The sequence below is a fragment of the Varanus komodoensis genome, unplaced genomic scaffold, assembly GCF_004798865.1.
Source record: "Varanus komodoensis strain SLA01 unplaced genomic scaffold, ASM479886v1 scaffold63, whole genome shotgun sequence".
In the NCBI taxonomy this organism is placed as follows: domain Eukaryota; kingdom Metazoa; phylum Chordata; class Lepidosauria; order Squamata; family Varanidae; genus Varanus; species Varanus komodoensis.
Window position 1 is genome coordinate 3,349,255 of NW_025336259.1, and position 21,388 is coordinate 3,370,642.

Below are 21,388 nucleotides of genomic sequence, written 5' to 3' on the forward strand. Positions count from 1 at the left end.
TGCTGGGGGACTATGGCTCTGTGCCATGGCAGTTATGCCATGGCACAGAGCCATAGTCCCCCAGCACCACCTTCTGAAATCAGCCATTGAGATAGGAGCAGAACCACTGCAAAGCAGTGCCTCCAACTCCCAATCCCGCTAGCCTATCCAGAAGAATACCATGGTCAATGGTATCGAAAGCCGCTGAGAGGTCCAGGAGAACCAACAGGGACGCACTCCCCGTCTCTCTCCCTGCACAGGTCATCATACAGGGCGACCAAGGCAGATTCAGTACCAAACCCGGGTCTGAAGCCGGACTGAAATGGGTCCAGATAATCAGCTTCATCCAAGAGTGCTTGGAGTTGTCCCGCCACCACCCACTCTAGCACCTTGCCCAGGAACGGGATGTTGGCCACCGGTCTATAATTGGCGACCACCTCTGGATCCAGGGATGCCTTCTTTAGGACTGGCCAGACTACCACCTCCTTTAAAGGGGCAGGCACCCGGCCGTCCCTTAGAGAGGCGTTGACCACCTCCAGGATCCAGGTCACAATCCCATCCTTGGCATTCTTGAGTAGCCAAGATGGGCAAGGGTCAAGTAAACAGGTAGTGGGACGTACTTGTCCAAGCACCTTGTCCACATCTTCAGGCCGCAATAACTGAAACTCATCCATCAATGTCGGACCAGACGGCAACATTGGCTCCTCCCCTGAAGGCTCTGTGTCACCAGTGGAGTCCAGCTCGTGACGAATCTGAGCGATTTTCTCCTTAAAATGCTTGGCAAAGTCGTCACAGTGGGCCATCGAGGGCGGTACTGGATCTTTCTTGGGGCCTGGGTGAACCGTGAGGAGGCAATGGAAGCGGAGAAGAATTTCTTCTTCGCCGCCCTCACCACCACAGCATAAGCTCGATAATGAGCTCGTAGGCATGTTTGGTCAGATTCATCCCGTGCTTTCCTCCACTTATGCTCTAGACGTTGCCCAACCCGCTTCATCGCCTGTAGTTCAGGTGTGTACCAAGGGGATGAATGGGCTCTGCCAGGCGGGAGAGGATGCTTGGGAGCAATCATGTCAATAGCCCTGGTCATTTCCCCATTCCATAGTTCGACCAGAGCATCAATGGGAGCACCAGTCTTGTCAGCTGGAAACTCCCCCAGGGCCTTCAGGAATCCATCCGGCTCCGGGGGCGGACCAGCACAATCGGGTCCGCACCCTTACAGAGGAAAGGGCCGCCATCAAGCTCAAACCTCACGAGGAAGTGATCTGACCATGACAGGGGAGTCAGACACAAATTCCTCACCCTCAGACCACCCTCTTCCTGCCCCATTGAGAAAACCAGGTCCAGCGTGTGTCCACATTCATGGTTCGGGCCTGTGACATGTTGAGACAGCCCCATGGCCGTCATGGAGGCCATGAAGTCCCCCAGGACCACGGGAGGAGCGGCCCATCACCACCACGGCCGCCCAAGGCCGACCCCAGGATGTTGGTCCTGGGGACTTTCTCCATGCCGAGACGGTTCTGACCGGGGCGACGCAAGAGGAGCAGTTTAAGTTGCAAATGTGTCCTGATGTGCTGATTAAAGCCATGCCCTGCCTAGCACACCTGCTGTGGTCAAAATGGTGACTCTACTGCTCCTGTACATCCAGCTACCGACTGAAGGTGGGTTCTTGGCTAAGTTGTTTACCACCTTATTTATCACACTCTTTCTACAAAATAATGGAGAAGGCGAGTCCCTTTCTAGCATCCTTCAGCAGGCCAGCCAATCACTTCTATTCCTCAATGCAGCACAGGGCCACAAGGATGGTGGCTGGTTTGCAGGGGACGGGGTAGGAGGCGAGACTGAGAGCTGCGTCTGTTCAGCCTGGAGAAGAGGAGACTCAGAGGGGGTCTGTTGGTGACACACAGGTATGTGAAGGGGTGTCACACGGAGGTGGGGAGAGACCTGTTCTCCTCTGCAGAGGAAGGCAGGACGCGCTCCAACAGAGTGAAGCTCAGGGAACCAAGGTTCCATTTAGATGCCAGGAAGCACTTCCTGACAGTCAGGACCCCGAGGGTGTGGAATGGGCTTCCACGGGAGGTGGCTGAGGCCCCATCGGTGCGGGTGTTCAAGGACAGGCTGGACATGCACATGGGAGGCGTGTCATGAGTGAAGCTGGCTGGAGCTGGGAGTCAGACTAGATGGCCCAGGAGACCCCTTCTGACTCGCTCAGTTTCTATGTTTCTTGCCATATGCTCATCTCTTTGAGCAGAGCTCCATGTTATTCATGCAAGAGCCGAGAGAAGAATAAAGTTGAAATAAAGTTCTTTGCTGTTTGTGCTATTCAGGGCACAGGAAAATTGCTTCCGAGAACCTGAGAGACAGAAGGCAATACTGCCTTTTATTATTTTGTGAACATTTGCTTTAAAATAAAAAGCTCCTTGCTCTCAGAGTAGGAATATTGCACAAAATAATTCGGTACAATTTGCTGCCTCAGCGGAAAAGCCCTTCACACCAGCTCAGCACATCACTTATTTAACTTCCTTTGCCCTGCAGATTAATTGCCACTGGGCTCAGCAGCTCCCACTGTTCCAAAGAAAAGAGTATTTTGATATACCTATACTACAGAGATAAAACGGGTTGAAAAATCATCCCCTTGCACAAGGAAATCCTTGGCACTGTGCTTCTCTGATGTGGGTGAAGAATCTGCACATTTTTAGTCGCCCCCAGTGGGAATCTCCAGGCTTCTTGATGGGAGGTCATGAGAATTAAAGTGGTATAAAAACCAAGCTGAGTTCGTAGTGTAACTACATAACCACAACAAGCAGCGTAAGCATGCATTTTATCCTTTCGGATTCTCAGAGTTTTTGTTCGTTGGCTAGCTATGCAAATGAAGGATGAAGCAATACAAAAAGAAGCACAGGAGAGGGAAGAGGTTGGCGGATGGTTTTCAAAGCAGTGTCAAAAGGACTTGTGAAAAGGACAAAAAGCGGCTTGCTTGAAACATTAATCAATTCTTAAGTCAGCTGCTGTTCTGGAAGGTATATGGAAACATCTGTCAACACACCCTGCCCTGCAGAGTGCGGAGTGTGGGTGAAAGGAGGTCAGAAAGCAACGTTTTTAAAGGTCCAGGAGCTGAAAGGAAGAGAGAGAAAGCATGATCCGGCCACAATGACGGCTGGGATTAATCCTCCCATTGAAATCAATGGGGCTTCAAGGTGCTTCGCTTTGGGTCAGGCTACGACCCAAGTATCAATCTGATGCACGGCAGTGACACTCCTTTTTCAGAACAAGGCACACTTCGTGTGACACACGATACACTTCTGCTTCCATCCGCAGGAGCTTCACATGCACGGGCCGGCATGAATTTGTCTGGGGACCACCGCAAAGGGCGTAACCCGTGCTGACAGGGGTAATCGAAGCGTCAGCCCCATCTGTCGGAGCCCTCCCCTCCCCTGCGCTTCCCCACAAAACCATCAGAAAACCTATGTGGCATAAAAACGAAATGACGAAAGGATTCCTGCTGCGCCACTGGGCCCGCAAAACATAAATCCCAGTCCGCCCGAGAAAGGCCCCTTTGCCTGCCTTGCTTGGAGGCTCTGTCACAAAACCAACCACACGGTCCCCTGTGCTTTCACACTCCCTAAGAAGTGTGTTTAGGACTGCAGGCTTGCTTCTGTACTGCCAGGAACACTCCCGTCTCTGGCCTCCCCTCTGCACCGTTTTGGGGTCTTTGATTTCCTTTTATTCTCACAGCAAAGGTGCCCCAGTCTTGCCAGTTCATCTTCTGCATCTGCCCACAGGGCTAGCCAAGCCTGTTTTGCTTTTGTGTGTATCTCGTGCCTCCATGTAAGTCCGCACATCGGCTCCCTCTCTCGATCAAGCCAGGCCTCCCACTCCTCCTCGCAAAGCTGCCTGCTTCTCTGGTTCAGAACACGCAAGGCTGCCGTGCAGAGGACCTTCTGAAGGACCTTCATGCCTAAGGTTACCGGAAGCCGGAGACGGCTTGATGGCCCGGAGCAGCTACAGTGCCTCTGCTCCAGGCAGCAATTCGCCCTTGCCCTCCTTCCCCTTGGTTCACTCAAGCTCATGTCCTTGGGACACTCAGCCCCGCATGGTCTGCTCTGACCAGCAGCGTTCTTCCAGGGACTCTGGTGGAGGGATTCCCCAGCTTTCTGACAGGAGATCTGGGGTGTGTGAGGCTTGTGTGGGCACCTGGGAACCCTACGTTCTTCTGTCCCCTTTCCAGGGATTCAAATGCTGGGAAAGCCGGGAGAAGCCCGGAGAAGGCGTGGCAGTGCCATCTACTTCCAAGGCAGGTCAGATAAAGCAGTGAAGAGCCTCTGTGGGAACTTTTCATGTGGTTGAAGAAGTACCTGGCTATCGTCCCTGTGGGTGGAAATGGGGCAAAAGAATGGGGAGGGGCAAGATGCCGGAGCCCAGAGGCAGGTGGCAGGCCAGCTTTGGGAAGGGTGGAAATGGCTTTTTAGAACGGGCAAGGAAGAGAGAGAGCAGAAGCAGCTGAAGGGGGGGGGGGGAGGCTAAATTAAGTTGCTACAGATAGTTAAAACTGTGGCAGAAAAGTCCCTCTAATGGCTTCTTAATGTTGATGCAAAGGGGACAAATCCCACGTTCTCTCTCTCTCTCTCTCTCTCTCTCTCTCTGTGTGTGTGTTAAAGAGGAAGAACACCTAACTCCCTCCTTTCTAAAGGGAACGGAAGGGCTTTTCTACACGAGGCTGGTCATTGCAACTTCCAGTTTCACTGCAGCACTGGGCGCTGCACCTGGCGCTTTCTTTCCTGCATTTCCACTGCATCATCTCTAGGTGGAGCTATACTACACTGGAATAGATCAAATACACAAGGCGAAACAGCACCATTTCCCCTGTTTTAATAGACTATCCTATTTTCCTATGCTAAAAATAAGGAGGAACAAGTTCTGGAAGGAAGCAACAAACAAGCTGAAACTGGAACATCACAACGCTGTCCAACGATTCTTTAAGCAACTGTGAGTGATGAATCATGACCTCACCATTAAAGCTTCATGTAGAAGATCCTAACACCATTTGATGGGGGCGTTACTGAGGTGTGAACCAGGCCTGCAAAACATGCGGTGTGTCCTGATGAAGATGCAGCGGGGAAGCCCTCTGGGAGGGATGGTTTAACTGGGAGTCCTGCACGGAGCAGGGGCTGGGACCCGATGGCCCTCTGGCCCTTTCCAACTCTACTGTTCTAGGATTCTAAGAGATCCGGCCCATCTCCCTATACAGCCTTCTGTTCCTGGCTCAAGATTTTTTGCCTTCATATCCAAGCCAGTGAACCAGCTTCAGCCCAGGGATGAGATGATGATGATGATGAAGTTACATTTATATCCACCTTTCCTCCTCTTGCAAGGAACTCAGGGTGGCTTACAAGGTCGTCCTTTCCATTCCATCCCGATTCGCAATCTAGTGCTCTAACCACTAGGCCACACTGGCTCCCACTTTGGAGATGCTCCTGAGGGCTGTACTGAACTGAGCTTCTCACCACCTTTTCCTTTCCTACGGCCTTGCTGTGATCTTCCAGCAGCTGTGGCCTTCATCTTGGATGCTATTCTGTCACCCTTCCTCTCTATGCCCGTCTGTGCTCTGAGATTCTCCCCCCCCCCAAAATACAAACGAAGTGTCCCAAACTAATTCCACTGATTCTAGTGAAATTTGGGTTGCTTCGCCAAAGGCTGCTGTCTGCTGATCTGGCCTAAACTTAGGGCATGTGAAACTTGTTTTTTTGACAGCCCTTAAATAGCAATTCTCATGGATGAATTAACACTTAATCGCACTGCTATTTTTAAAAGGCTTGATAAAAAGGTCAAGATTAGAAAGGATTCAGTTGCTACTCTCCAGGAGCAAGGATCCTTAAGACTGTTTATTTAGATGCCATTTAGAATGTCGGCCGCCAGCTGATGCACCCAGTGATAGCTCTGTGTGACGGACAAGAAACAAGGAGGACATTAATCACCCTTTTAATCTGCAGAAAGGGACTGTGGAGCAGCAGGAAAAAACAAGGCAGGGGCAGGGACCCCGAATGCGTATTTTGGCTTGCCGCTCAGAATATTGGGGGGCGGTTTATGATACGGCTAAGGCAGGCCGTACGGCCAGGTCAGAAAATTTATCCATTCAGCCCCACAGTGCCTGCCCAGGCGGATCACAGATTCTTGGGCTCAGAGCCTTCTGCATCCTTTCTTCCCGGTAACTGGAGTGTCGGAGACGGATCCTGCACGCTTGGCAGGCAAAGCATGCGAAAGTACGGGCACTGCCTCCGGGCGAGGCGGTGGCGGTGCTGACTGGTGCCTGGCCAGGGAAATGGGCTGGATGAGGGCCAACAAACCAAGCCGCAGTCCAGACAAGACGGAGGTCCTGCTGATGGGTGGGTCGGGCCTCGGGACCTGGGCCTTGTCCTGAATGGGGTCGCACTCTCTGTAAAGGACAGGGCCCGCAGCTTGGGAGTGCTCCTCGACCCGGAGCTGACTTTGGAAGCTCAGGTGATGGCGGCGGCGAGGAGCGCTTTCCTTCAGCTCCGGCTGATCCATCAGCCGCACCCCTACCTGGAGAACGACTGCCTGGCGACAGTGACACACGCGTTGGTGACTTCCCGACTTCTGTAACGCGCTCTACGTGGGGCTGCCCTTGAAGACAGTCCGGACAGAAAGGCTCTGCGCCATGGCGACTCTGCCATGGAGTACCGCAGGGGTCCATTTTGTCCCCCTTGCTATTCAACATCTACATGAAACAGCTGGAAGAGGTCATCAGGAGGTGCGGGCTGCAGAATCATCAGTACGCTGATGATACCCAGCTCTACCTCTTGTTCTCCACCAATCCAGGCGAGGCAGTGGCTGTGCTGAACTGGTGCCTGGCCGAGGTAATGGGCTGGATGAAGGCTAACAAACTGAAGTTCAATCCAGACAAGATGGAGGTCCTGTTAGTGGGTGGTTCGGACTCCTGGGTGGGTGACTTGGATCTTGTCCTGAATGGGGTTGCACTCCCTCTGAAGGACAGGGCCCGCAGCTTGGGAGTGCTCCTCGACCCGGAGCTGACTTTGGAAGCTCAAATCAGCTTTTGAGCTCTTTCCATCAGCTTCGGCTGATTCATCAGCTGCGTCCCTACTGGAGGATGGCTGCCTAGTGACAGTGACGCACATATTGGTTACTTCCCAGTTGGATTTCTGTAACACGCTTTACGTGGGGCTGCCCCTGAAGACAGTCCAGATACTTCAGATGGTGCAAAATAGAGCAGCCAGGTTGCTGACTGGGACTGGGCGTTGTTCTCACATAACCCCAGTCCTCTGCCAGCTTCACTGGCTCCCCATAGAAGTCCAGGCCCAATTCAAGGTGCTGGTTATCACCTACAAAGCCCTTAACGGCTTGGGACCTGGATACCTAAAGGAACGTTTTCTTCCATATTTGCCCTCTTGCCCCCTGAGATCGTCGGCAGAGGCCCTCCTCCAGGAGCCCTCCGGGAGAGACATCAGGAGGCAAAGTACCCTGAGGAGGGCCTTCTCTGCGGTGGCGCCCCGTCTGTGGAATGCGCTCCCCAGAGAGGTCCACCTGGCGCCTTCGTTATTTGTTTTTCGGCACCAGGCCAAGACCTTTTTATTCAAACAGTATTTTAATAAGGTTTAATATTTATATATTTTAATTGTGCAGCCAGTGTGTTTCCAGGTTTTAATTGTAATTGTTTTATTTATTTATGTGAGCTGTCCCGAGGCTATGTAGCAAGGGGATGGCATAGAAAAACTTTAAATAAATAAATAATAAGAGCCGCAACCCAGCACAGAGCACATGGGTTGCAGGCTAAAGGCCCTGGCCTTGAGGAGAGCGGGCCCAAAGGGCATCTTACCTGTCATGTAGCATTTTATATCCTGAGAATTACTAATGGGGTTGTTATTCTTGAACATGTACAGGTTGAAGGGCATGACGTTGCTGCTGCTCAGACGTTTCCAGATGCCGTGGTCAGGGCTCGTCCACCGCCCGGCCAGCACGTCATAATCTCTCTTCCCCATATGCACGAGCTTGGTGAGGGGGTCGTAGAGGCCCCCATGGTAGCCGATGATGATCTGGAAGTTTGGGTTGGTGTCCATGTAGATCTCCCCATAAGCCGTGTAGAGGACCTGCTTGATCATCAACCCCGTCCCACTGAAGACCGCCAAGGGTGTCCCGATGTTGTCGCAGGCGATATAGAACTCGTCCCCGCTGCTCAGTTCCATGGCAAAGAGGTGGCCCTGAAGGTCGTAGTAGAGGGAAGTTATTTCGGAACTGGAGTGGTTGTACAGATGGGTGACCTTGGTGGGGTTGCTGAGATCTGCGTAGAAGAACTGCAGGTGGTGGCCGTGGGCGGTCTTGCTGGAGACCCTCCGCCCGAGGCCATCGTAGCGGTACTTCACGCTCCATCCACTGGCTTTGTTGTACGCCCTGATGAGCAGCCCCGCGGAGTTGTACTCGAACACGTCGTTCCCCCTCTGCCTCAAGAACCCGTCTTCGTCCATCTTGTACTGCACGTCCCCCAGCCTCGTAATCCGGTCCCTGAGGTCGTACCGCAGCGGCGTGAGGCGGGCGCTGTTGCCGGGGCTCAGCAAGTGGAGATTCCCGTTCAGGTCGTAACTGTACCGCCAGAGCGGCTTCTCGTTGATCGAGACCGTCTGCAGCTGGCCGTCCGAGTCGTACTCGTAGGAGTACCTCGTGGTGTTTGCATACGGGCCGACCTTCAACTCCTTTTTCACAATCCTCCCCATGTTGTCATACTGCACGGTCATCCAGTACATGAGGGACCTGAAAATCTCATACTGCACTTCTTTCATCCGCCCGTAGGCGTCGAAGTGTTTCGTGTGGGTCATGACCGCTGTCGTGATGATCTGGTTGATATCGTAATAAATCACGCCAAATTTGCCAAACTGCTCTGTCTTGCCGGACACATCGTCGTAGCGGTAGAGGTCGATGGGTAAGGGCGTCTCGTTGATCACGGCTTGCATGCTGGTCACCCGGAAGCTGTTGTCGTAATTGTAGTCGAAGCGGGCGTTCACCATGCCTTCCTCGGTGAAGCGGAAGATCTGCCGGTCGATGAGTGGCCCGATCTGCCGGTACCGGATGGTGCAGGTGAACCCTTCATTCTGCAGGTTGATCGTCTTCAACATGCCCGCCGTCTCGTCGTAGGTGAAGGTGATTTTCGTCGTGTCGTAGAGCATTTCCGCCAGTTTGGACAGCTTTCCGTACTTGTAGATGACACGCCTGCCCGTTCCCAGATGGTGAGTATGCAGGAGCTGCCGCTCCTCGTTGAAATCCTCAATGATGGAGGCGTTACCCTCCGGCGGTCTGTAAATGTTCCTGTAGTAGCCGATGGAACGGATGGTCTCCAAGGTCTGCCGGGCTACGTTGGGCATGGTGACAGAGGACAACCGGTCGTTCTTATCGAATTCAAAGATGTATTGTCGCTGGCTGTGAAGAAGCAGTACCATGGACTGTAACCAGGAGAGAAAGACAGACATAACTTTTCATGCAAAGTCATTAAAAGTTTCAATGTTTCTCCAGCAGGAAAGTTCTTCAGAACATTGTAATGGCTGTAATAATCTTGGCTTCTCTGCTGAACACCCTGCACCTCATTTTTGTAAGGGGGGGGGTCAGGGGAAGTGCCAATGGTTGGTGAATTGAACATCATCTTGTAGATTTCTGTTCAGTGGTACAGAATCCCTTCTTTCTGGGCTCCTTCAAGAAAATTGTGACTGAGCAACAGAGGCGGTTCCTAGATTCACTGAACAGATGTGCGGGTTGGGGAAAATCTAGTGCTGAACACGAAAACAGTCCAAAATACTGGGGGAAAGGAGAATTATTCCACTCCAATTTAAGAATTCTTAGATTATATTTATTATTAGACATATTTATCTATTTATTATATCTGGCTTTTCTCTTACAAAGAAATTGAAGTGGCTTATATTGTTCTCGTCCTCATGCTCTTAAGCTTATCCTCACAACAACCCTGCGAGGAAGGTTGGGCTGGGAGTCTGTGCCTGTCCCAAAGTTAGGCCCATCGCTGAGCGGGGACTAGAACCCAGATTAACCACTACACCACATGGCCTCCCAGTGGATACACTTCTAGGTAAAGTAAACTGAACTCTTCCTAACTTGTATGGCATTAGTCTTTGCTCCTTGAAAACCACCCTTCACCCTTCTGGGTACCAAGGTGGTATAATCCCCTTAAGCAATTTTCAAAAATCTCTTGGGAAGCACTCTAAACATGTTTAGACAGAAAAAAGTCCTAAGGCTTCCAGAAATGCTGGTTGGGGAATGCTGGGAGTTGGAGGATCTTTTTCTACCCAAACATGCATACAATGGCATCCTTAAAGCTGAAAAGCCCCTTGAAGATTAAAAGCACCTGGGATTTTAGAAGGGGGCAAAAATACAGGCTAGGAGAAATACCAGTCAAGGGAGCTGTTGGGAGGCCCGAGTTGAGAGGTACCTTTTGCAGGTGCTACTCACCTTTTCTAAGTATGTGTAGCTCCAAGATTTGCCATCAGCGAAGATTCTGGAGGTAATCCTGCCGGATGGGTCATATTCCATCCTTTCCGACATGGTTCCCCTTTGAATTCCAGCGATATGCCCCCCTGAGGAGTAGGTGACATTCACCCCGTTCAGCCTGCTGCTTGGGGACCAAAGGCTGGGCCGGCCGGCCTGATCGTATAGGATCCGCAGGGTGAACTTGCGGTGGTCATCGTAGATCTTCTCCGTTCTGGTCACACGGTCGAAGTCAAGAGACAGCAGGTTTCTGTTATGAACCTGCAACGGAGACAGGGGAGGAGGAGAGCTGAGCAGAAAGCCCGAGGAGGGCGGACTGTTAGCTGCTGCTCAAAAGAAGCAAACCGTTCTTCTGGGAAAGTGAAAATGTCTAGGGTTTTTAAATTTTTTGTAAAAAATCCTAAGACATAGGAAGAAAATAAGAAAGAAGAAAGAAAACTAACAAAAACCTGAAAACAGACATTTCATTCCCAGAACAGATTCCTTAATCTATCAGTACTGAACCAAGATTCAGTGAATTAACTGGGACTTATTCCTAGGCAAATCTGGACAGGATTGCAGTCAATGGGGAAGCCGTTACATTTCCAAAGTTGGAAAATTGCAGGTATCCCATGAAGTGCAGGAGGATCATTGTGGCTACTCCATAACTCTGATGTGAAAGAAAGCTGGGGTACCACCCACAGATGGTGTATCCGCAAGACTCCGGTATTCTCCCTGTCCCATTCTCTGAAGCAACCTCTTCACCACCTCTTTGAGGATGCTCTTACGACCCTGGGGGCAGGTGGCATGGGTTGTTGCACACTGGCTGCCAGGGTGGGGTGGGAGTACAGCTTTGGGGTGGGGGCTGTTTTCTAGGCTTGGCCTTCAAAGAATCCTGTGGCCCTCTAGATGGTATCCAGGGGCCACAGGATTGCTCTGTAAGTGGTTCAAAAGTGTGTATTATTTAATGCAAAGTATTTTATGCTGCCCTTTAAGGCAAAGCACGTGTGTGTATGTATTACTGAGAACATGATATGGATGATATACTCAGTTTGTCAATCGCAACCCTTTTGAAGTACAAAGATGCATACGTGCACACACACAAGGTAAAGGTAAAGGTTTCCCCTTGACGTTACATCCAATCATGCCTGACTCTAGGGGGCGCTGCTCATCTCCGTTTCCTGGCCGAGGGAGCCAGTGTTTGTCTGCAGACAGTCTCCGTGGTCGTGTGGCCGGCATGACTAAACACCAAGGTGCACGGAACGCTGTTACCTGCCAACCAAAGTGGTACCTTTTCATCCACTTGCATTTACATGCTTTCGGACTGCAAGGTTGGCAGGAGCTGGGACGGAGCACGGGAGCTCACCCCGTCTGTGGATTTGAACTGGCAACCTTTCAATCAACCAGCCCAGCAGCACAGCAGTTTAAGCCAGTGCGCCACCGCATCCCTGCACACACACTAGAAGCACCAAAAAAGCGGTGCATCCGAATTATGGGTCATTAGGGCATGTGTGCTAATTTGACTGGCATGGGGACCAGAGGCCTTAAATTTAAGCCTTTTCTTCTGCCCATTTCCCCAGTTTACCTCATCCTTACAAAAACTGCTAAAAAGCCGCCATGAAAATTTAACCTCCTTCCCCTCTGAAATAAATCAGATCCTGGTTCAGATGAAATCCGTCCGTAGCTGCATTTAGTTCGAAAGAGAAAAATCTCCCACTGCATCCCTAGAACCTCCCACCATACCATGTTGCTTGGCCCCCAAAATATTAAAGATCGGAGTTACCATGACAGGAAATGGCAACTGAGAACTGTCCCTGAAAAAGGAAATTGTATGTCATATCCTCCCTCTTCGTAATGGATAAGCCATATACTGCTTCCTCATAGAAACTTTTACTATTAGTGCCCAATACATTTTCTTTAACATCCCCAAAGCCACTTAAGGCTCACATTCTACATACAGAAGCCCCCGGCTCTGAAAGAGTGTTGGGTTTGAGCTATAAAGGCCTGGAAAATGCAGATTTATCACACAAAGACTGAGGCAGTGCTGAGTGCCAAAATGGCATCTTGTGCTAAGAGCTTGCCTCTGAGGATGAACTAACTGCCTTCTCTCCCATGTGCTTGTCCAATCCCCCTTTAAAGCCCTCCAGACTGGTACCCATCACTACTTCCAGCGGCATGGAGTTCCATAGTTTGACTCTGCACTGCGTGAAGTCTTTCCTTTGATTGCGTATGGATCTTCTACAAGTCATCTTTATGGGAAGACCTTGGAGTCTAGCATTTTGGATTTCCATTCGGATGCTACAGACAACAATCCTCACCCTGGCTGGTGGTAAAGGTAACGCGAAGGTGGATCCTGTGAGTAACAAAAGAGCACAGCTTTTCTCACTTACTCGCAGCCTGCGGCCAAAAACAGTGATCTGACCCCTCGCCTGCTCCTTCCGCTGCCTCCACTCCACCAGGTTGAGACCGTTGTCAATCGGGAGGGTGACGTTCCTCTTCCCCACGGTGGGGTTAACGGTGCCAGCTAGCAGGTGAGGTTCCGTCTGCAAGGCCACTTCCATGCCGTTAGCCAGCATGAGCCGGAGAGACCCGTCTGCACCGATGTAGTAGCTGTTTCTCACTTGGTCTGCCAAAAGGAGGAGACAGACAAGACAAGCAACAAACTGAGCCCAGGAGTCAAATTCTGTGGCTAAAATGACTTCTGCAGACTGGAATTAAGATGGGGAAGGACAGACGAGAGCAGAATTCTATCCCTGGGGTTAGCACAATTCTAGAGGCATCTGACAATGATTACTTTCTGTTGAGAACAACAGAGTGGTTTGCAGTTATTTTTCAAAAGACCAGAGCTGTCTCATGGTCTTTTCTTTTTTATTTTCTGAGAGGACTCTTGTGCCTTTAACTAGTGTAACAGATAGATATTCAGGTTATTTGAAGGAACACCTTGTCCTATATATACCTACCCAGATGCTAAGGACATCTTCTCTGGGAGCAAATTCCAAAAGAAGTGAGGCCAGTGCCTATCAGAAGGAGGGTTTTTTAGGCTGTGGCACCCCAGCAATGAAATGAGCTCTCCAAAGGGGTGTTCCTGGTGCTTACTTTGTATTCTTTTCAGCACTGGCTAAAAACCTTCTTATTTCCCCAGCATTATAACCGTTTAAAATTGTAAATTTGGTTTTAATAGTGCCTGGTAGCCTGTCCCACTGCTATGCCTCTATGCAGATTCAGTTGCCACTGCTGTAGTTTTATGTCCATTTTTGTTATTTGGGTATTTTTAACTTTTGTTAACCGTCCAGAGAGCCTCGACTATTGGGTGGTATAAAAATGAAATAAAGAAATATTCCATCAGTGATACATCCTCCTAACTCCATCGGTTTGTTAGGAAAAGCCTCAACTGTACACAAACCAGTAACTTGCTCTTTCAAATCGGTTAGATTTTATTATGCAGAAGCTGCAGACAAGCCAGCATCATGTCAAGCTACACGCCAGACCTTCTTGCAGTCAACACAAGAAAAGACGCTGCACAGTCCAAGATTCGTTCCCTAAGTTACAGTGGCATGAAAGAAAGTTGCTAGGAAATGGTTGGGCATGGCTCCGACCATCCCAGCTGGGGTGTCAAGTGGGCACCAGGCTGGTCTTCCCACTCTGCCTGACAGTCTCGTGGAACATGGGACTGCCCTGTGATGCACCGGAGTGATGAAGGGATCCAGCCGGGATCCAGGTCTCCTGCGCTTGCCAAATCTTTTTCTGTGCTTGACCCTGATCTAGGCAGCAAGCTGAGCTAAGGTCAAGACTGCAAATACTGACGCATACCAGCAAGCCCCTTCTGTGCACGGAATCAGTCACTGGCTAAGTGTACAAGTCCGTAAGTCACATGCGAAGGAGAAGCATGCTGCCCTCGCTTGCAGAGATGGTGACATGTGCGCAAGCTGGCCTTACATTTGGGCACTTCGGTGTAATACGCGACAGTGGGACTCACGTGAATCAGACTTAGGGCAGAGAGAAAGTGGGCCAGAGTCTGGGGGACCAAGCTGAGGAAATCCAAGGGATGCCCACCCCATAAACCGAATTCCTTGCACATTGCTCATTGCCTCTCCCTTCCCTTCTACGTTCCTCTCTTGGAGTCCTGATTCCTGCCTCCTCCTCCTCCTCCTCCTTGCTGGAAGCCTGACCTCCCAGGGCTTCAGAGGGACCCAGCTGGCCTCCTTTCTCAGTTATTCCTTCCCATCTCCTGCTCCGGTGTCCTTCGTGCCTTGGCAGCGTCTTCCCTGCCCGCCTCAGAGTCAAACTCCCGAAATAAGTTCCCAGGCCTTCTTACAGCCTGTCACAGAGGCCTTGGATCAAACCTCGAGGGTTAATTTGTGCCACTTCCACACAAGGCTGGGAAAGACACCTGCCTGGGACTGCTGCCAGTTGAGTATGGACCAACCCGCCTCCTTTAGATATTTTGGACTGCAGGCCCCATCAGCCCCAGCCAGCACAAGCAATGCTCAGGGATGCTGACAGGAGGAGGACCACAAGTCCTCTGCCCCTGCTTTCCACGTTTTTCTCTTTCGACTCAAACTGTGCCTTGCCCCACAGCTCCCTCCCGCCACGAGTCCCAGCGCTGATGGCAGTGTGGAATCATAGAACAGCAGAGTTGGAAGGGGCCATGAAGGCCATCGAGTCCAACCCCTGATGGCACCATCCCACTCAGGCGGCTGTCCAGTCTCTAGGGAGGCAGAGCCCCCCACCTCTCCAGGCAGCTGGTCCCACTACTGTACTGCTCTGACAGAGAGGAAGTTTTTCCTGATGTCCAGCCTGAATCTGGGTTGTCACAACTTGCATTGATGATTCCGTGTCCTGAACTCTGGCATCAGCAGGAAGAGATCTTGGCCTTCCTCTCTGTGACAGCCTTGGAGGTACTTCCAGAGGGATGTGCCTTCAGATTATACTATTACAGCAGGTACATGGTTCTGGAATTAGGAGATCCAATTCCTGAGTTCTGAATGATAGGAACTCTCCTGGGCTTCAGAGGCAGGGTGCCAGGAGGCAGAAGTGCCTGGCCAAGTCCGTAAATCTTGTTTCACCGCAAAATCAAGCCTTAGCCCAGGGGACTCCTAAGTCAGCGTGTCTCTATTCACTGCAGTTTTTCTTTTAGGCTTTACAGAAGCCATTTGTGCTTCAACAGAAGCAGTTCTCCAAACAGGAGCTGCACCATGGGCTGAAAAGAAAAGCAGCAGCGCATAAGGACTCTGTTGACACAGGAACACCAATTTCCTCTGCCTGAGCCCTTATTGGAGGTCAAGTCAACGGAGCATATTATGCCCCAACGGGAGCTGTCTTTATATGGAGATATATGAAATACTATTTGTTGCCCAAGGAGAAACCTGGCCCTGACTCAGTTTTCATTTTTCCAGTTTGGTGTGGCTTGTCTCAAATGCTGAGAATTTTACCACTACATTTACCATGAAGGTTGAGATTTTTTCTTAAAGTTCTTATGAAATTTCAGAAGCATTTTTCTGCATGTTTCCCTTAAAACATGCATTTTGTTGGCATTCTTGCCTAGCGCAGAGTTTTTGCAAGCAGTTGTCCTAAGAAAATGCATTTCTGGATTTCCTCACATCAGTATTTTAATTCTGAACATTCAAAGTCCAGCAAATTTCCCCACCATCCCTTTGCCAGAGCCCAGTAACCCTTACTGGTTGCTGGGGGGTGAGTTTTAAGCTTTAGCCTCAACAGCTCCTGGCAGCTTTGTGCTTTTGTCTTTCCTGGACGACTGGAAAGTTCCATCTTCATACACTGGCTAGATTTAATGATCCCATAAAGAATTTTCCTTATGTGCAACAACAAAAATAATAAAAAAAGCATCTTCTTGCCAAACTGAAGATAGGTTGATTGAACCCTTCTCGAGGGTACTTTCGATCTGGGTTCATGACACACACTTCATCCAACCCATCCTTGTGGCCTGTAGCTTCTGTTCTGTATTCTCCTGAGCCCAACAGCAGAAAAAGAAGCAATCTTTGTCCACCACAAACCAGATCACAAACAATCCTAGGCCCGTGCAGTAAATAGGAGCCTCACCTTGTAGGAGGGTATAGAAGGCACCTGAGGCTGAAAGGTTGGTTGTTATGGTGACGTCATCCTTGCTGGAAGTTTCAACCTGGACATGGACCGAACTGTCGGTGTCACTCCGGAAGCTGCTGACCTGGCCAGTGGGGAAGGTGATGTTGGTGAGATGGCCAAAGCTGTCGTACCTGGAAAAGGAGGAGACGTGTGAGAAGCAAACCAGAGGGAGATGGAGGAGATGGGATGGGGGAGGAACCAACATGTCCCAAATCTGGACTTCAAATAGCTACTGGGTAGTATAAAAATGAAATAAGCAAACAAATAAAGGAACACCACACAAGACTCAAGCCATATTTGCTGGTCTAGGTACGCGAGGTCAATGATGAGCGGGCCTGAAATAAGCAGGGCCAGTCTAGGTGTATTTTTGTCAGTGCAATACCCAAGTTTCTAGCTCTCAAGGTTCTGTTAGGAATTTTTGCTGGCTTGCCTCAGGTGAATTATGTTTGCATATGCTATCCCTTACAGACTCCCTTAAGAAATGCTGCATGCTTCTCCCTATGCTTAGATGTCATGACAAAGTGGTTAATTGTGATGGGATCAACCTTAGCTCCTTGCTACCTGGTCTTCTGTGCTCTCTCTGCCCCATCCACCCAGTGTAGCCATGAGGAAGAGCTTAGAAGCATTCATTTCTGATTTTAATTAACTACAGTTTCATCTTGGATCTGTTCTGTGATTAATTTTATGGTTTGTTGCAACAAGGTAGCTTCATAAACTGAAGTTTGAAACTGGCTTGTTTCAAATAAACCATGGTTAAGGTTAATTACATTCTGTTGGGTTCAGACACCAGATCAAGCTGTAGCTAATATAAAATAGAAGCAAAAGCATCTGAAATCACACCTATGCCTGAGCAGGAGAGGCAAGAACATGAACCAGGGGGAGGTTAGGCTCATTCCTGTTAGAATAAACCATGGTTTACTGTGACATCTGAAGACACACATCCTACACACGTGTAATGATTATATCAGCCCACCTTTATTTTATAAAATAGAAACATAGAAACAGGGTGATTCAGAGGGGTCTCCCGGGTCATCTAGTCTGACCCCTGGCTCCAGCTGGCTCCGCTCATGACATGCCTACCAAATGTATTTCTATAGCATCTGAAATGTTTATGTGCGCTTACCTAAGGGAGAAAATCCAGGGAAGGTGAAAATCAGGCAGCTTGCTAAAAAAATAAAACAACCCTCTGACGGACAAGAGCACTGCTAAGGTTAAAGACAACTCTGGCAGATCATTCAGCAAATGACAAAAGCATCTCGTTTGAAATTGGACGGCACGGAATATGTGGAAGTCCCCGGGTCTCTCTTAATTTTTGCCTCCATGCAGGCACATAACTGTCTTATAATGGGGTTAGGAGAAGCTAGGGAATGCCACTCGTCTTGTCTGTAACTATCCTCATATTCGTGAAGAGACAAATCCTGCCCATGTCAATTCATTCCAGAGTTAATCTGACTAGGCCGGGTTTCAACAGTCAAGGGATTTAGAGGCATCATATTCTAATATTCTCATGTTCGTCGAATGCTCTGACTTGCACCAGAATTAAGGACAAATGCCACAGCACATGAAAGCGCCAAGCAGCCAGCGCAAGCAACAGATTCATCACCTGCTAATGTGACCTGTTACTACCTGATCAAGCAACCCTGGCCTTGACAATTACTCGGCTGACAAAGGAATCCGCAGCCATCCACCCCAAATGGAAACATATTTAGCCAAGGTTCACTGCACGGCATTAAAGCAGCATTTGGCGCTTATAAGACATTAATTGTTTGCTTGTGAACATCCGACACCATCATTTGTCACATTATTGGTGTGGAAAAGAAGCTGTGATTCCAGAAAGGTCTATTCGGAAGGGTAAATCCTTCCATCTCCCCAAGTTCTCCACTTTCAGCACTCTTTGGCTGCTAAATAAGCCCTTGAAAACAACACACCTCGTAATGTGGTTACCTGTCATGCTTAACAAGCAGAACACGCATCAGTGCTTCAAATATTAAGGGTTGCAATGGGTGCGGTAATTTCCTTCGATTCTCTGCCTTAACTATAGCACAGAGCTTTCATAACAAGAAACAAGAAGTGTGCTTTCAGCCCCGCAAGCCCCCGAGAACCAGGTTGAATTAAGTCCCAGTCTCCTCATGGAGTCAGGGCAGGCCTGGCGTAGGTTTGATGCTGCATCTTCCCCTTGCCTCAAACCTCCCTGACACGGCTGCTCTGGATGGTGCTGGGCACCTGAGTTCCACACACAGAGAATCCCACATGCTGACACCTCACTTTTTTTGGCATTCCATTCCATTGCATTTATATCTCGCCTCTTTCCTCTTGCAAGGAACCCAAAATGACTTATGTAGATCTTCCCCACTCCATTTTTATCCTCACAACAACCCTGTAAGATTGGTTAGGGTGGGAGCCCATGACTGGCCCAAAGTCAGCTTCATGGCTGAGTGGGGACTCAAACCTGGATCTTCCAGATTCCAGTCCAGGACTCTCACCCCGACAGCACACTGGCTGTTTAGGGGCTGACAGGAAGGAGAATTCAACTCACTGAAACGTTAAGCTTCAGGTGAGAAAATTAATCCATAAATATGTTACGCTGTCCACTGCCTCAAGCTGTAGGGACTGTTACATTTATTTATTGATGTAAAACTTCTGTAGACTGTTCCATGACCGAAGTCTCGGGATGGTTTAACAATAAAAATGTAAAAAATTTCAATTCAAAATACAGCGTCCTAAAATTGAACTAATAATAAAGCCACCAATTAAAACAGTCAGGTCTTAAAACATTGGGGAAATGAAAAGGTTTTGGCCTGGTGTGAAAAGAATAAAGTGATGGCGCCAGGCGAACCTCTCTGGGGAGTGAATTCCACAATTGGGGTGCCACTGCACAGAAGGCCCTTCTCCTGCTTGAACTTAGAAAGGGGACTGGAGGACATGTTGATGGAGAAGGATGCATCTGACAATGTCTGCTAGTCCTGATGAGTATGAGTGTGTCCTGGTCTGGAAAAGGCAGTGCACTGGCAGGGGGCGAAGATGGTGCCCTTTGTGTCCTGCGTATGGGCTTCCCAGCGGCAACCGATTGGCCCCTGCGAGAAACAGGACCTGGACTGGCTGGACCTTCCATCAGAACCAGCAGGACCCTCCCTTTGATCTTAATGCAACGTTGGCTAGAGGCATCCCCACAAATACTCACTCATAAAATGTTGTCCACCCGTTCTCATTGCTCTTGGTGGCGAGGAGGCCGGAATTGCCATGATAGGTCATCATGGCCACCTCATGCCCCTGAGCTGTCACGCTCTTGAGGGCGCTGTTGGTGCCAATGGTTAGCCAGTAGACCTGGCCATCAGGGACCACCAGCCAAAGCGGCATCCCTGTGGAATCCCTCCGGATGTTGACTAAGTTCCCGTTGTTGTCGGTGATCAGGGTGATATCACCGTCTCCCGTGTAGGTGAAGTTGTAAAGGTAATCTCCGGTGGGAAGGCTCTGGGTGAAAAGATGTTTGCCACTCGTGTCAAACAAGTAGAGTTCTTGATCAATGGGTGAGGACAGTTCATATAAGTTCTGTGTATTGAGGAATGGCTTGTTCTTCCGGATGAAGCGGATCCGGATGTTCCCAAGGTCAGCCACGTACAGCTCGCCATCTGCACAGACTGCCAGGGAGGAAGGGGCGTTCAGCTTGGCGTCCTTTGCGTAGCCATCGTCCCCGGAGAAGCAGTCGCAGTTGGCATCGTTTTTGCAGTCACAGCCACTCGGGGCCCCTGCCACAAGTGAGATCTCCCCATTGGTGGTGACCTGCCGGATGCGATTGATCTTCTTCTCATCCGTTTCCGTGATGTACAGAACACCACTGTGAGAGACGGCCAGGGCTGTAGCAGATTCCAAGGTGGCGTGGATGGCCACCTTGCTCAGGAGGAAGTGGTCGATTCCGGGGACCTGGCAGTGCATTGGCCTTCCAGCCACAATGCGCACCTGGTGGTTTTCGGAGATCTGCAGGACGACGTTGTTGTCAAGGACGTACAGAGAATTGTCCATTGGGTTGACTGAGAGGTCTGTCGGCCATTCGAGGCGAACCTAAGAACATGGAGAGAAAAAGAGAAGTTGGTGGACTCCATGATTTCCATTCATACACACTGTGAACGTCTATTTTGAAATAAGAGGGTTTTGGATAGCTTCTAGGTGGAAGGCTCCTAGTACGATCCTATCTTCTGCTAGATCAACAATTTGCAGTGGTCAGAAAAAGCACAGGAGAAGTAGCAGGAAAATACAGCAGAGTTACACAAAGACCGCCTCACCATTGTCAAGACGCCCCAGAAAATCCCATGAGTGAGATACAGTGACTGTTCAGGAAATGCTCCACCTGGTATGTTGCGTTTATAAAAACAAATGGTATAGATTATCATCATATCCAGTTTTGGAGTTGTCCTTAGGTTATGTTTTCAACAGGTCCTGACAGAAGCCCTTGAAATCTAGTCACTGCATTGTATGTTGGAACCCACTCCACAGGAGCAGGGAACAGTTATGGGGCTCAAGATCCTGGGCAGAAAGCATGACACCATGTTGGCTAGACATGCACGTGGTGGGCATGTCATGAGTGGAGCTGGCTGGAGCCGGGGTCAGACTAGATGGCCCGGGAGACCCCTTCTGACTCGCTCTGTTTCTGTGTTGGAATTTCATCCCAGGATCAGTTTCCCATCTGGACTAATAATCTCAGCAACAGATAGAAGAGTGACACATGTGGAGCTCTTACAGAACAGAAAGCAGCTCTGATTTGAACCCTCATCTCTTAGACAACAGAGTCTGTAAACAGGCATCCTGTGGAGATGGA

General features: G+C 49.8%; 1 protein-coding gene across 1 annotated transcript in view; it reads right to left on the minus strand.

Moving 5' to 3' along the window:
* The window catches only part of TENM4 (teneurin transmembrane protein 4), a 472,851-nt gene that overhangs the window by 4,960 nt on the left and 446,503 nt on the right, over positions 1–21,388 (minus strand). Inside the window, exons 26-30 of the mRNA XM_044450236.1 lie at positions 19,757–20,634; positions 16,534–16,706; positions 12,864–13,099; positions 10,459–10,755; positions 7,829–9,443 (exon numbers count right to left, since the gene is read on the minus strand). Of these exons, the coding sequence (XP_044306171.1) occupies positions 7,829–9,443; positions 10,459–10,755; positions 12,864–13,099; positions 16,534–16,706; positions 19,757–20,634 (3,199 nt within the window). The remainder of the gene's footprint in view (positions 1–7,828; positions 9,444–10,458; positions 10,756–12,863; positions 13,100–16,533; positions 16,707–19,756; positions 20,635–21,388) is intronic.